This window comes from Capra hircus, chromosome 17, assembly GCF_001704415.2.
Source record: "Capra hircus breed San Clemente chromosome 17, ASM170441v1, whole genome shotgun sequence".
NCBI classification, from domain to species: Eukaryota; Metazoa; Chordata; class Mammalia; order Artiodactyla; family Bovidae; genus Capra; species Capra hircus.
In genome coordinates this window covers 14,082,040-14,098,944 of record NC_030824.1, presented here as the reverse complement: position 1 = coordinate 14,098,944, position 16,905 = coordinate 14,082,040, and the positions used below count along the sequence as shown (strand labels likewise).

Below are 16,905 nucleotides of genomic sequence, written 5' to 3'. Positions count from 1 at the left end.
CTGTGCTGGTGTGGGCTTTCTCTAGTTGCAGTGCACAGGCTTCTTATTGTAGTGTCTTCTCTTACTGTGACGCACAGGCTCAACCCAAAGTCACAAAGATACATTCTTTTTTTTTTTTTTTTTTTCCTAAGTAATTTATAGTTTTCTACGGTCTATTTTGAGTTCCTTATTTTTTTGACATCTCTGCCTGGCTTGCAGAATCTTAGTTCCCCAACCAGGGATTGAACCCAGGCCACAGCAGTAAAAGTGCTGTGTCCTAACCACTGGACTGCCAGGAAACTCCTGATTTTGAGTTAATTTTTATGTGTGATGTGAGGTAAGGGGTCCAACTTCATTCTTTTGTGTGTGGACAGCCAATTGTCCCAATACCACTGTTGAGGGCAGTTTATTTTGTAATGAAATACCATCTTTCACAAAACCCCAGAATATTCACATACTTTGAAAACTTCCAATGTGGTGGAAAAAGCACTGAATGGAGCAAGAAATCTAGACTCTGGTCGCATACCGCTACCTTCTCATTGTAGGACTTCAGGCCAGCCTGCTTCCCTTCTTTGCATCACAGTTTTCTCATCTATTGAATGTGACAACATGAGTAAGACTGGTTCTGCCTGTTATTCCTGCGCCTGTGACCTCTTTGTATACGGGTGCTGATTGTGGAGGGGGCTGAAATATTAGGACATTTCTCAGCAAAATGGGCTGCATTCGCTTCTTGTTACCTGGTGGCAGTCTTAATGCCAAGTCAGTTACCTGAACATTTGTCAGTCTTGAATGAGCATCAGGGTCACCTGGAGGGCTTGTGAAAATGTAGAGTGCTACCTCCCACCCCACCCCTGGGTTCTGATTTAGATGTTCTGGGTGGGACCTGATAATCTGAATTTCTGACAGCGCTGCTGCTGATCTGCACTTTTCATTCTGCCTGGGAACACCAGCTTCAACCCTACCTAGCTAGTGCTTTCCTGACCATCAGATCTCAGTGTGGCTTCCTAGAGGAAGCCTTCCCTGTCAAAAACCACAGCTAGACTTAAGAGCCCCTTCTCCAAGCTCCTATCATGCTGTTTATCACACTGCATCCTAATTGCCAGTTTATTGTCTGGTTGTTTTTGTTTTTTTTTGTTTTTTGGTTTTTTTTGCCATGCTGCATGGCATATGGGATCCTAGTTGCCTGACCAGGGATCGAACCCATTCCCCCTGCAGTGGAAGCGTGGAGTTTTAACTGCTGGACTGCCAGGGGAGTCCCTATTGCCTATTTTCTCCACTAGACTGTGAGATCCTGCAGGTTTCTATTTTGCCTGTCATTGGCTCCCCAGTGCCTAGCTCAGAGCATGCCCCAAAGTCCCCACTCTGAGCCCATTCCTGCATGGAGCTGCTGAGTGGTGTTGCATTGTACCTGAGGTGGAGAGAGAGAGCGCGCAGCAGGAAAGAGGAAACAAAGCCAGAGCCCTCTTCCTTCCACCGTTCTGGATTTCTAGGCAAGTAAAGCCACTCAGATTCTGTATCAGTTATTTATTACCACAATAATCTGTGTGACAAAGCATCACAAAATGGCAATGAGTGCTTATTTCTGAAGGGCCTGGGAGTATTGGGCAATTGGCCCTGCTGATCTTGCCTGGGCTCACTCATGTGTCTGGGCATCAGGTGAGTGGCCATAGCTGAGGATTGAGGCAGCTGGGGTCCCCACCATATATTTTTCACCCTCCCCTGCTACCTAGCCCAGGCACATCCTTCTCAAGGTGGTAGCAGAAGGTGAGAGTGAGCAAGCCCAGTCACACCAGTGCTTTTTAAGCCTCTGCTTGCAACACATTTGTTAACACCCCAATGATCAGAGTAAGTCGCATGGTGCTACCAGAGTCAAGAGTGGGAGGGCATTGTGAAGGGCATAGACAGTGGAGAAGGGGTTTATTAGGACTGTTTGCAGTTGAGATCCACCACAAATTCATTACTGTCAATTACTGGCCAATAATCCCAACAGGGTTGGGCTCAGTGTATTATTGCATCTCAAAAATACATGCCTGTTTTTTTTTTTTTTTTAAATCTTAATGCAGGGAAACGGCAAGAAAAGGAGATTGTCTAGGACAAGAAAGATAGTAACAGCCTGACCTTTCCTTGCGCAGGATTGGAGGCTGTCATCATTGGAGAAATTCACGAAAACATCACCCTGCACTGTGGCAACATCTCGGGACCGAGGGGCCTTGTGACCTGGTGCCGCAATGACTCGGAGTCAGTCTTCCTCTTGTCCTCCAATTCCAGCCTCCCACCAGCCCAGTCGCGCTTCTCTCTGGTGAATGCCAGCTCCCTGCACATTGAGGCGCTGAACCTGCAGGATGAGGGCAACTACACCTGCTCTGAGGTCCTGAACAAGACTGAGACACGGAGGTTCCAAGTGTGGCTGCAGGTGGCCAGTAAGTGGTGGGTGGGGATTGCAACTGGTGGGGAGGGGCTCAGAGCCTTGGACCTGAGGAGGCCTTTGGAGTCAGTAGCCTGGGTTTCATTCTGGGCACTCCCACGTGCAAGCTGAGTGATCTCTCACATCTGTCATTTCCTCATCTGTATAATGGGGATAATAGGAATTCTTGCCTCATAGAATTGCTGTGAGGAATAAATGCCAGTATATCTACATATATACTCCAATACTTGGGCCACCTGATGCGAAGAACTGACTCATTTGAAAAGACCCTGATGCTGGGAAAGATTGAAGGAGGGAGGAGAAGGGGACGACAGAGGATGAGATGGTTGGATGGCATCACCGACACAATGGACATGAGTTTGAGTAAACTCCAGGAGTTGGTGATGGACCGGGAGGCCTGGTGTGCTGCAGTCCATGGGGTTGCAAAGAGTCAGTCACAACTGAGCCACTGAACTGAACTTAACTGATATCTATGTAAATTGCTGTAAATGGATCCTGGCATATTATTTATTAATAGTTAGCTATTACTTTTAGTTTATTAATATCATCCTTGCTATTAATCTCATTTTATTATGTAACAAAGTCAAAGTATAACACAAGCAAGTCAGACTGCCTGAGTTCCAACCCTAAGGATAGGTCATCTTGAGTAACTTAATATCGCTGAGATTCAGTTTTTCTTATTTGTTAACTGGGGAAAATGCATTGCATGCCTTACCAGATATATGCTCTTATGCTCTAGTGCTAAATACAGGGCTTAGTATGAACAACTCTTACTACTGTCTTTCCTAAATCAGTATATCATGTTTGTCAATATATATGCATGGATTTAGTTGGCAAATTATAACCTGTGGGCCATTTTTAGACTGTTGTATATTTTTGTATGATCTGCAAGCAGCAAATATTTTTACATTTTTAATGGTTGAAAAAATCAAAAGAAGAATGATACTTGTGACATGTGAAAATTATATGAAATTCAACTTTCGGTTCAAATAAGGTCTTATTTGAACATAGCAATGCTTATCCAGTCACATATTATCTCTGATTGTCTTTAGTGCTATAATCTCAGAGCTGAGTGACTGTGAAACTGATTGTATGTCCCACAGAACCTAAAATATTTACTCTCTGGCCCCTACAGAAAAGTTTGTTGATCACTGTCTTAGAGGGACATCCACATTCTAGTTGAATGGAAATACTCATGTGGTCATTTTATTGCTCCCTGATTTTCTCATCTATAAATTAAAGAATTTACTCATTCCTTTAGTCAATATATATTTATTGAGAGCCCGATGCCAGACACTGTTCTAGGCACTGGGCCACAGGAATGGATCGGACAGAAACTGTCCCTACCCTCACGGAACTGACATCCTACTGGGGGAAGACAGTCAGTCAGCAGGTAAAAAAATGCATCAGGCAGTATCAGAGTGACAGGTGTTGTGCAGAGAATTGAGATGGCGTGATGTGATTCTCTGAAACACTTTACATGGGTGTGTCAGAGAGGAGCTTTTGGAAGGAGTGACATTGACAGTGAATGATATGTAGGAGCCAGTCACGCAAAAGAGAGAGAGGGATCCAGGCAGAAACTGAACTGGTGCAAGACGGGTTGAACATGGTGCATGTGTAGGTGAGAAGGCAGCTGGTATGATGGGAACCCAGGAGGTGAGAAGGCAGGACCTGTGAGATATGAGAGGTAGGGCCAGACCACGTGGGGCTGGGTAGGACTAGTGTTGTGGGTTGAATTGTATCCCCAGAGAGATATGTTGATTTCCTAATCTCAGTACCTGTGAATATGACTTTATTTGGAAATAGGCTCTTTGCAATTACAATCAACCTAAGATGAGGTCATTGAGTGCTCAGTCACTTAGTGATGCCCAACTCTTCTGTGACCCGTGGACTAGAGTTCGCCAAGCTCCTCTGTCCATGGGATTTCCCAGGCAAGAATGCTAGAGTGGGTTGTCGTGCCCTCCTCCAGGGGATGTTCCCGACTCAGGGATTGAACCTGCATCTCTTGCATTAGCAGGCAGATTCTCTACCACTGCACCACCTGAGAAGCCCAGAAGATAATGTCATTAGAGTGGGCCCTAATTAAAATTGACTGTTATCCTTATAGGAGGAAAATGCATGCAAAGACAGAGACACAGGGAGAACTCACACAGTGGCAGGCAGAGATTGGAGTAGTGCAGCTGCAAGCAAAGGAATGCCAAAGACAGATGGCCCCAAGCAGCAGCCACGAGGAAAGAGGCAAGGAAGGGTTCTCTCCTAGAGCCTTGAGAGGAATATGGCCCTCCTGACATCTGATTTCATACTTCAGGATGGTGGGAGAGTCAATTCTATTCTTTTTTTAAAATAATATTTATTTATGTATTTGGCTTCACTGAGTCTTAGTTGCGGCATACAAACTCTTTAGCTACGGTATGTGGGGTCTAGTTCCCTAACGAGGGATCAAAGCCGGTACCCTGTGTAGGCAGCATGGAGAATAGCCACTGGACCACCAAGGAAGTCCCAATTTCTGTTCTTTTAATCTGTCTAATTTGAGGTACTTTGTTAAGGCAGCCCAAGGATACTAATACAACTGGTAAAGACAATTGGGACTCTTATTCTAGGTGTAGGCGGCACCCCTGCGACTGTAAGCTAGCAGGGGTCTTGTATCATTTAAATTACACATAGAGAATGGATGTGTCTCCTCACAAAGAAAACTGGTAACATAAAAAACAAGGAAGCCAGTCAGAGGTACAAGATGTTAGTGGTCAGAGTCAGGGTGAAAATGTACAGTTCAGAGAATATTTCGGAGGGAGACTGCCAAGATTTGCTGCTGGGTTGCAAATGGAGGCTGAAGGAAAGAGAGTCTTCAAGGACATGTCTAGATTTTTGGATGGTTTCTGAGGTTCCCACCAACTCTCAAGGCTTATGGAATTTGCAAACGCAATGTTTTTGGGTCTGGATAAATTGCTGAATGACCCGGAATGAATGTGGGTGTATCAAAAAATGTCACCCAATTTGGCCCAGTTTTTATTGGTTCCTGGCGGGTGCCAACAGACCTCCCTCACTCCAGCTGCCAAACAGTATCAATTCCTTTGGGACTGCCCTGGCGGTCCAGTGGTTAATACTGTGCTCTCACTGCACAGGGCACAAGTTCGATCCCTGGTTGAGGAACGAAGATTCTGCATGCTGCATGATGTGACTAAAAATAATAATAATTCCTTCATATCAGTCTGTCAGTAAATGTCTTTTTTATTTTTTTAATTTTTGGCTGCACCATGAGGCATGCAAGATCTTATTAGTTCCTTGACCAGGGCTTAAACACATACCCCCTGCAGTATAAGTGTGGAGTCTAAACCGCTGGACCACCAAAGAAGTCCCTAAATGTCTTTGCTTTTGACCTCAGCGGAGTAAGGTGGCATTACAACTTTGGGTTTTTATTTTATCATCACTCTCTCTGATATATGATGATTTTATCTGACACTAACTTATTAATCATTGGCTAAGTTTATTGGAGGATGGATTAGTTTCATTATTGCCCAGAGGGAGATAAATGCAAGGTCTTCTTGTGATGAAAATATTCTTTTAAAGTCACTAAACTCAAATGGTGCTTTGAGCTCTCTGAGTTACTGTGGTGTGATTTGTGTTATGGAAACTTGATTTGAAAACATACGGTGTCCCTGACTGGTGTAGGGCTTGTTCATGAAAACAGGACATAGGCTGTCTTAGTCAGTTTGGGCTGGTATAACAATAGCATAGACTGAGTAGTTTAAAGAACAAACGTTTCTTCCTCACAGTTCTGGAGGTTGGAAAGTCCAAGATCAAGGTGCTGGCAGATGCAGTGTCTGGTGAGGGCCTGCTCTCTGATTGGTAAATGAGTATCTTCTCTCCTTGGTAGAGAACAAGGAGGGAAGAAGCAAGCTCTGGGGGCCTCCTATGAGGACACCCATCCCTTTCATGAGCGCTCTGCTCTCAGGACCTAACCCCTCCCAGAGGCCCTACCTCCAAATGCCATCACACTGGACACAGGCTTCAGCATATGAATTTGGGGGGAAACAAGCGTTCAGTCCACAACACAGATATCCTCTGGTTTCACATACACCAAAACGAACCCTCTGGAATGTCAGGCTGTGTTCCCATTTCAGAGAGACCCCAAGCTACACCATACCCCTCCAGGCACCAGGGAGCCCTTTCCTGCTCCTCAGACAGTGGCTGAAGGTGAGGCCTTGGCATCTCAGATTGGAACGCAGCCCTCATTTCTGCATGGGAGTTTCAGAAAATGGATTAGGCTTGACCCCACCATTACTTCTGTGGTGGTGTTGCTGAATGGCTGAGAGCATACTCTCTGAAGCCTAGTTACCCAGGTTCAAATGCAGGACCTGCTGGCTGTTGTCCTTGTGACCTTGGGGAAGTCACTTGAAATCCTCCACCCTTAGTTATCATTTGTGAATTCAGGAGTAATGGTACAAGCTAGGCAGAGATTCCCTGCACACATTCATGAGATAAACATGTGCAGCCTTCAGCATAGAATTGGCACCCGTGTATATGCACTTGGTTCATGTTCTCTCTCTCAGCTGGTTAAGCAGGTGACAGGATTCCTGTGGGGGAAAAATGCATCTTAAATTCCCAACAATCAGTACACCTGAGCTTTTCCAACAAGATTTGCTGTGTGTCAGGGACTCTGTGGGCCTGAATTTTGCTTTTCCCATCTTATTGTTGATGTGGTTGATAACTTAGTCTCTTAAGGAGAAGAGTTTGGGAACATTCTAAGATGGCCTTGGAAACTAGGGGGAGAATTCTGAGATGTGACAAATTGTTATCTGTAAGTGACTTTGGTTTTGTTTTGTTATTTAAAATTTTTTCTTCCAGCTTTATTGAGGTATAGTTGACATTGTGCTATCCAGCACAATGATTTTACTTATACACATCATGAAATGATGACCACAATAAGTTTAGTGAACATCTTTCATCTCATATAGATACAAAATTAAATAGAAAAAAAATCTTCCCTATGATGAGAAGTCTTAAGATTTACTCTCTTAACTTTCATATATAACACACAGCAGTGTTAATTATATTTATCGTCTTACACATTACAGCCCTAATACTGATTTATCTTATAACTGGAAGTTTGTACCTTTGTCCAGTTTCCCTTCCTCCCATCAGCCTACCTGTGGTAACCAGAGATCTGATCTCTTTTTCTATGAATTTGTTTGTTTTTGAACTATTGGGGTGGCCAAACTTACAGATAAATCCGAACAGACTTTTTGGCCAACCCAATATAATTGACCTACAACACTATGTTAGTTCTTGTTACACAGCACAATGGTTTGATATTTCCGTACTTTTCAAAATGATTACTGCAATAACTCTAGTTATGATCTGGCACCAGACAGAGGTATTATATAATTATTGACTGAATTCCCCACACTGTATATTTCATACCCATGACTCATTTATTTTGTAACTGAAAGTCTTAATCTCCTTCATTTATATCTGTCCTCTCCTCACTTCCCTCCCCTCTGGCAACCACCTGTTCTCTGTATCTGTGGCTCTGTTTCTGATTTTTATATTTGCTCATTTGTTCTGTTTTTTAGATTCCACGTATCTAAATCATACAGTATTTGTCTTTCTCAATCTGACTTATTTCACTTGACATAGTACTCTCTAGGTTTATTCATATTGTCACAAATGCAAGATTTCATTCTTTTTTATGGCTGGATAGTATTCCATTAGGCAATGGCACCCCACTCCAGTACTCTTGTCTGGAAAATCCCATGGACGGAGGAGCCTGGTGGGCTGCAGTCCATGGGGTCGCTGAGAGTTGGACACAACTCAGTAACTTCCCTTTCACTTTTCACTTTCATGCATTGGAGAAGGAAACGGCAACCCACTCCAGTGTTCTTGCTTGGAGAATCCCAGGGACAGCGGAGCCTGGTGGGCTGCCGTCTCTGGGGTCGCACAGAGTTGGACACGACTGAAGCGACTTAGCAGTATTCCATTGTATTATGCATATATATATATCTGTATATATATATGTACACACATGGTATGTACATGGTATATATACCATTTTGCTACTGCAAAATTAGTTGTACACTTTTGAGTGCTGCTCTATCGCTAAAAGATTCAAGTTAGGAGATTGAAAAAAAATGTTTTATATCTGTGTATTTTATAAAGAATCTGATGATGAACAAGGAGCCAGGCATCGGTTTCTTATGGGAGGAACACTGTCATGGAGGTACTGTAAGGCCACGTCGGTCCACTACATTTCTTGTTATTTAACAGATTCTGTGGTGCTGCTCCTGTCCTATTCAGGTTCAGGAAGCTCATTCAGTGGCCTTGCAACATCAATCAAATCCAAGATCCTTCTATCACTCTGTACCTCACTGTCCATTCTGTTACAACTCTGATCTTGTCAGACACACAATTGTGACTGTCCCAGTGCTTGGAATGCTGTCTTCTTTTTATTCCCCAGTAATTTTTTTTGGATATGTCTTCTCAGGCAGGGGGAACAAAAGCAAAAATCAACAAATGAGACTACATAAGGCTGAAAAGTTTTGCACAATGAAAGAAACTATCAACAAAACAGAAAGGCCAAATACTGAATGGGAGAAGACAGTTGCAAATGATAAGGGATCAATATCCAAAACATACAAAGAACTGAAAATTACCTTGAATGTGTGAATGGACAGAAATGCTGCAGAAACACGAAGCTGGCTGTATGAGGGCTGGTAACTTTCACCCTCTTTACCACCTGGATCTCTGTTTATCTATCAGTGGGCATCTGGTGCCTCTATCTTCTAGGGAGGAAGGTTTTCTATAGGCTAGGGGTGATTCAACCTGCCTGGAATGGGTGCTGTGATGTGATTTTGTTATTTGTTTCAGGAGCAAGGGCTCTGCACTGTTCCTTATTAATTTAATGATGTGGTTGAAGAATCTAGCCATCAGGATTGGGGCTGCTGCTTCTGAGGGTACAGAAATCCCTTAGTCCAGAGCAGTTCAGAATTTCCATGGCTGTTTTTTTCCATTGCCTTACCCATCCCCTTTTGCCTCCAGACTGGGTGGGCATGATGTTAGAACTGCCGTGTGTTTACCTGCAGAAAGTCTGGGGGGCTAGCTCTTGTTGTTCGGTCACTAAGTTGTATCTGACTCTTTACAACCCCATGGACTGTAGCATGCCAGGCTCCTCTGTCTTCCACTATCTCCCAGAGTTTGCTCAAATTCCTGTCCATTAAGTCGGTGATGCTATCAAACCATCTCATCTTCTGCCATGTCCTTCTCCTTTTGCCTTCAATCTTTCTCAGCATCCCAGTCTTTTCCAGTGAGTCAGCTCTTCACATCAGGTGGCTGAAGTATTGGATTTTCAGCTTCAACATCAGTCCTTCCAATGAGTATTCAGGATTGATTTCCTTTAGGAATGATTGGTTTGATCTCCTTGCAGTCCAAGGGACTTTCAAAAGTTTTCTCCAGCACCACAATTCAAAAGTATAGCACTCAGCCTTCTTTATGGTCCAACCCTTACATCCATACATGGCTACTGGAACAACCACAGCTTTGATTATAGGTACTTTTGTTGGCAAAATGATGTCTCTGGTTTTTAATACACTGTCTAGATTTGTCATGGGCTTCCCAGGTGGTTTCCCAGGGGGTAAAGAGTCTACCTGCCAATGCAGGAAATGCGGGTTTGATCCCTGGATTGGGAAGATCCCCTTGTGAAGAAAATGGCAACCCTCTTCCGTATTCTTGTTTGGGAAATCCCATGGCCAGAGGAGCCTGTTGGACTACCGTCCATGGGGTCGAAAAGGAGTTGGACATGACTTAGCGACTAAACGACAACAACAAACAACCGGGTTCATCATGGCTTTTCTTCCCGGGAGCAAGCATCTTTTAATTTCATGGCTTTAAAATCATCTGTAGTGATTTTGGAGCTCAAGAAAATAAAATCTGTCACTGCTTCTACTTTTTCCCCTTCTATTTTTCATGAAGTGATGGGACTGGGTGCCACTATCTTAGTTTTTTAAACGCGGAGTTTCCAGCAGACTTTTTCACTCTCCTCTTTCACCCTCATCAGGAGGCTCTTTAGTGCCTCTCCACTTTCTGCCTTTAGAATGGGTAGCATGGACCTTAACACATTGCAGTAGACTTTGTGCTTCTTTCAAGAGATCGTTTCTCAGCCACTTGGGAGTTGAGTGGTACACTATGCCAGCCTCTCGCTGTGTCTGTTTTTCCCAGGCCAGGCAAGTGTTGAGGGAGCATTGGAGCTGGTGGGCACATGAGCAATGAGGAAGCTGGTTTTTATCAACCTTCAGGAGCCCCTTTGGATGATTCAGTTGGGGTTTGGAGGATAGGAGTGCTTCTGTCTAGCCAGGGATGTGACTGCCATGCCAGACTTGCAGGAAAGGGAGTCTTGAGAAAGCCCCATGTTCTCTGACTAATTGGGCCCATCTGAGTTGTACACGTTCTGTGATGGTGGCAGTGACACTGTGCCCTGTCACAACATAAGGTCCTAGAGAAAGGGGGTGCTGGGTGTACCGAAGAATGATTGCTGGCCTCATCAGAAGATGGAATGGCCCTTGCCCAAGATTGATTAACTCAAGTCTTGCCAAGCTCATGTGAAGCAGAGACATATGCTTATAACAGCCTCTGGGTTTTGGCCTTTTGAACAGGAACAGTGGCCAATCGGGAGATAGGGAGTCAATGGGGTTGTAACATTTGCCTCTATATTTCATCTCTCTCTTTTTTTAATTTGGCTGCTCCACATGGTTTGTAGGATCTTAGTTCCCCAATCAGGGGTTGAACCCACACCCTCAGCAGCGAAAGCATAGTTCTAACCAGTGGACCACCAGAGAATTGAGTACTCTTTGGTAGAAGGCCTATTAATTAGAAGAATGGAATTCTTTGTCGGGGAGATAACATTTCACTTAGTTGAGGTTCAAAGTTAGTGTTTTCTCTCAAATCGATTTTGAACGTTCATCTGTAAATACTGTCTTAGTTTGTGGGGTGTACAAAAAGAGACAGTGGACTATCATTTGCTGATGCCTGTTCTAGAATCAGTCTACAGGTGTACTATTGATAACAATGTATAGAATATTAGTGAAGTGAAAGTCGCTCAGTCGTGTCCAACTCTTTGCGACCCCATGGACTATTACAGTCCATGGAATTCTCCAGGCCAGAATGCTGGAGTGAGTAGCCTTTCCCTTCTCCAGGGGATCTTCCCAACCCAGGGATTGAACCCATGTCTCCTGCATTGCAGACAGATTCTTTACCAGCTGAGCCACAGGAAAAGCCCATAGAATGTTAACCACATGTCAAAATACCAGGGTAAGAATTCTTCTTTCATCTCATTGGAGCCTTTGGTAACCTGGTGGCAGAAGCTACTCCTTTTCTCTTCATTTCACAGGAAGGACAGGAGACTAAGAGAAGGGAAGGTCACTTGCTCGAGGTTGTCTGTCTAGAAGTGGCTGTAAGATTTACACCGAGGTGTGTCTGGGTCCAGAGTCCACGCCCATAACAATTAGGCTAAGGTGTTCATCCACAAGTCAGAACTTGACATGATCACGGCCTCTGTAAGATGCTAAACCTTTGTAACCACTCTATATTTTATTTGTTTGTTTGCTGTTTTATTTTTGTTTCCTCCCCATCTGTCTCTTGGAGTGATTGCCACCATCATCCTGCAAGCAGAAGTGGCTGGTGGTTTCTGTTTAGGAATAGCAGCAGGGTGGAGAGAAAGGTAGGAGGGATGGAAATGGGTGCCACCTTCTTCACAGTCAGAGTAGGGGAAAAACCCCACGGGTTTAAGAAGATGGCATCAGCTTTTTTTGGTGGAGCAGTTAGAACACACACATTTATAAAGTTCATCTTATATGGGTGGCATCAGCTTTAATTAAGAAAGCAGACTCAGGGCTTCCCTTGAGGCCCAGTGATTAAGGCTCCATGCTTCCAATGCAGCGGGCACAGGTTTGATCTCTGGTCAAGGAGCTAAGATCCCACAAACCAAGTGGTGTGGCCAAAAAATAAATAAGCAAATAAAACTGAGGATAAATGGACTCCTAAGCCCTAGGTTGGGAATGAGGAGTCCTACATTCTAGAACTATTAAAAAAATTTTAAAAAAAAAGCAGACTCAACCCAAGGGTTTATAGATGAACTGTAACTTTTGAACACTCAATTCAGAAAACCCTTCAGTTTCCCTCATTTAATTTTTTTTAACCCTTTCATCTGCTTCATTCTCATCCATTTTCTGTATCCAACACTATTTTTTTTTTTTTCTGAGGATTGTGCGGGTCGAAAGCTCTTCCCAGTCAGTTTCTGGGGGTCTGCACTGTTCGTGACAGGCTTTTGTGACCCTCCAGACCACAGTTTGGTAGACCCAGGCTGCCCAGACTACCACAATACTTCTGCTGGTCCAGACGTGGCTGCTAATACCACAGAGATGCCCTGTGCTGCACCGGGCGCGCACCAACTGTGGGCACTCCCTAGGACCTGCCGGTCCACATACTTACCCAGCTAGTTGCCAACATTCAGTGGGAGATTTGAGCACCTCCCAAACCACAGTATAACTTTTCCTCTGTGGGAAGTGACATGATTCCAGCAAATCATTGCAACTATTAGAAGCCAGCTCCAACTAGAAATGGATATTGTCAAGAATAGTTTTCTCAGAAACAATTTTATAGTTACACAGTGGCCCCCAAATAGGTGAAGTAGCTTCTGTACCTTAAGGGGCTCTGGGAAGGCTGTTTCCTCCCTCTAATAATGTATCCTCCTGGCATTAAAAAAATTATTAATTGTTTTGGCTGTGCTGGGTCTTCATTGCTGCGCTCAGGCTTTCTCTAGTTGCGGTGAGCAGGGATTACTCTCCACTGTGCTTGAGCCTCTCATTGCGGTGGCTTCTCTTGTTGTGGAGCACAGGCTCTAGGCATGCAGGCTTCAGCAGGTGCAGCTTGAGGGCTCAGTAGTTGTGGCTTACTTGCTTCACAACATGTGGAATCTTCCTGGACCAGGGATCGAACACGTGTCGCCTGCATTAGAAGGCAGATTCTTAATCACTGGACCAACAGGGAAGTCCTTTCTGGAATATTTTTGTTCAAAATTCTACAGTCATAGATTTATTCATTTGGCCAAGCATTGCCCTTTCTGAACTCTGCTTAAGAGGAAGTCTCTGGCAGTGGTAACACTCTACAGGACTTCAGCATAAATAGGTGATGGATCTCTTCATCAAAGAGGATGTGGCATTTTAGGTGCATTGGGTAAAAATGGTGAGAGGACATTTCTGGCACTGTTTTGAATACTGTATAATGGTAATTCATTTAGTTGTCATGACAACTGCATAAGATGGATTCTAGCATCCCCCCATTTTACAGATGAGAAAACAGAGGCTTAGGAAAGGTTTAATACTTTGCCAAAAGTCACACAGCTAATACGTGGAGTTCAAGACCAGTGTTCCTTCTCTTTCAGTGTGACATTGTGTGGGGGTCCCCAAGACCACTCCCAGGCTCACTGATTCCCTAGGAGAATTCACAGAACAGCCAGGAGCACACTTCCAAGAGTCCTTTCCCAGTGCAGTCACATGGGTCATGCTTAATTCCTCCAGCAAGTTGTGACCACACGTCTGAAATATTGTCTCCCAGGGACACTCATCAGGGACACAGTGCCCTAGGTTTTTACTGAGGCTGGTCATGTAGGCATCCTCTGCCCAGCACATTCCAAAACTCCAGACTCTCAGAAGGAAAGCAGGTGCTTAGCATAAACCCAGTGAACCCCACTCTTACCAGTTCTGGGAATGGTGGGAACCCCCCTGAAATCCAAGGTCTTAGTCACCAGCCAAGGCCAACCTTACAGACAGGCTTTTCTAAGGAAATCATACCCAGGTCTGTTACCTCAACTCTCCTTTTGTTTGTTTTGTGGTTCCCTGACCAGGCAGTAAGAGCACAGAGTCCTAACCACTGGACTGCCAGGGAAGTCCTGCTATGTTAACTCTTTAATGCACAGATACCCTTTCCACTCATCAGTGTTTTTGAAAAGGATCAGTTTTCATTTTCCCTATTGTATAAGGATTGATCCCTTCAGTAAAGCTCATGTCATTGCTCGGGAGTAAATGAGAGCATGCACTTGGCACAGCATTTGTCACATAATAAGTGATATCATGGGCTTCCCAGGTGGCTCACTGATAAATAATCCCCCTGCAATAAGGGAGACGCACGTTCAATCCCTGCTTCAGAAAGATCCCCTGGAGAAGGAAATGGCAACCTGCTTCAGTATTCTTGCCTGGGAAATCCCATGGCCAGAGGAGCCTGGCGGGCTACAGTCCGTGGAGTTGCAAAGAGCTGGACATGACTTAACGACTTAACAATAGCAACAAATGAGAGCATGCCTAAGGGCACTCAGCACAGCCTTGCTTGATCATTTCTATGTCCCTTAATGCTGGTGAAGGGCTCCAGTTAACTCTTCTGCCTTTCCCACTGCCCTGTTGTCTGCAGACGGCCCCTCTCAGGTTGAGGTCAACATCTCCAGCACTGGCAGGCTCCCCAACGGCACCCTCTATGCAGCCAAGGGCTCCCAGGTGGACTTCAGCTGCAGCAGCAGATCCCAGCCTCCGCCCATGGTTGAGTGGTGGTTCCAGGCCCCAGATTCCACCACTGAACTCTTCGGGAACAACCTGACAGCCAGCTGCTTCACGCTGTTACTGATGTCACAGAACTTGCAAGGGAACTACACCTGTTTGGCCAAAAACGTGCTCAGCGGGAGACATCGAAAGGTGACCACCGAACTCCTGGTCTACTGTGCGTAAGAAATGCTCCCCTCCTCCTCTCCTCCACCTTGACCCTTTGTGACCTGTGTGTTTGTGCCTCCCTTTGTGCGCAAAGAATTCCCTGATACACGGGTCCTAACCTGCTTCTGTGGTTCCCTCGACACACACGGACACACCCGAACTGCATGTCAGAGAGAATGTTGCCTTTTCTGAAAGCTCGCTGCTAACTAGGGGTACAGGAGAGTCCCTGTGAGCCACAGAAGGGAATTTATGCCAGGTTTAAAGTTTTTTTTTTTTTTTTGAGGTGAAACTATATAATGTAACATTAACCATTTTAAGATGTACAATTCAGTGGCATTGAGTCTGTTCAGAGTGTTGTGCAACCATCATGTTTATTTCCAAAACATTTTCACCACCCCAGATTGGAAACCCTGTACCCATTAAGCAGTCACTCCCAAACCCTCTTTCCCCAGACCTTGGCAACCACTAACCTACATTCTATATCTATGAACTTGCCTATTTGGGACATTTCATATAAATGGAATCATACACTATGTGACCTTTGGGGACTGGCTTCTTTTTTTTTTTTTTTAAATGGAGGTTATTATTTTTAGGGGGGACGCTGCAATGCATGGCATATGGGATCATTAATTCCCCAAACAGGGAGGGAACCTTCACCCCCTGTACTGGGAGCACAGAGTCTTAAACACTGGGCTACCAGGGAAATTCCTGGGACTGACTTCTTTCACTAACATCATGTTTTCACGGTTCATCCCTGCTGCAGCTTGTGTCAGTACTTGTTTTCACCTATGGCTGAAGAGTATCTATTTTATGGATCTACTACAATTTGTTTATTCATTCATCTGTCCTTACTCATGTTGTCCTTTCACTCAGGCCCTCTAGCGCTGTTAAGAACATGTAGTTCATGAAGCTTTATTTTGCAGGTGAAGAAACAACCAAATATACTCATGCACACATTCAGTGGAGGGAGGAAAACCACTGTAGAAATGCAGGGCGCACTCATAATCCATGCTAATGAAAGGGAGCATGAGAACAACAAATTAGTAGACAGCGTAATAACACACTTACTTTATACATTATTCAGAGCCTTTGTAAGTCTCAATGCTCGCTATCGTAAATGACATTTATTGTGTATAAAGTTATATAAAGTCATTTCCTTGTTGCAGGAAACACAGATGAGTAGAAAGAATCACTTGTACTCTCACCACCGTTTTGATGTATTTCCAATAATTTTTCTTATAGATGCCACATATCTACTCATATGAGATCCAGATTTCTATTTATGTATATTATATAAAATATATAAAGTATTTAAAATATTTGCATATTACAGAAAATACTTTTATGTAAAATATATATTATATAAAATATATAAATATATGATATATACATAATATATAACTATTTTATGTATAATTATGACTACATGGGTTACATTACAAGTTTGTAATTTGTTAAATTTTTATAGATATATATTTTTAAATTGTATTTGCACATAGCAAAAAAAAGTGTGTGTTGAGGATTGGGGATGAATAAGTCTCTCTTCCTGTTATGCCCTCCAGGGATCAGCAGTGTCCAGTAGAACTTTCTATGATGATGGAGATATTCTCTTGTGTGTGGTCTACTTCAGTGGCCACCTCCTACGTGTGATTACTAGGAAATGTGGGTAGTATGATGGAGGAGCTAAATTTGTAATTAATTTAAATCAAATAGCCACATGTGGCTAGTGAGAAATGCAAATCTCTTCAGAGACTT

General features: G+C 43.9%; 1 protein-coding gene across 3 annotated transcripts in view; it reads left to right on the top strand.

Annotated features, from left to right (window-relative positions):
• VSIG10 (V-set and immunoglobulin domain containing 10) overlaps positions 1-16,905 on the top strand; it is a 39,837-nt gene that overhangs the window by 7,042 nt on the left and 15,890 nt on the right. For all 3 annotated transcript variants that reach the window (XM_005691462.3, XM_013970609.2, XM_013970608.2), the window contains exons 2-3: positions 2,112-2,399; positions 14,858-15,160. In XM_005691462.3, coding sequence (XP_005691519.1) covers positions 2,112-2,399; positions 14,858-15,160 — 591 coding nt within the window. The remainder of the gene's footprint in view (positions 1-2,111; positions 2,400-14,857; positions 15,161-16,905) is intronic.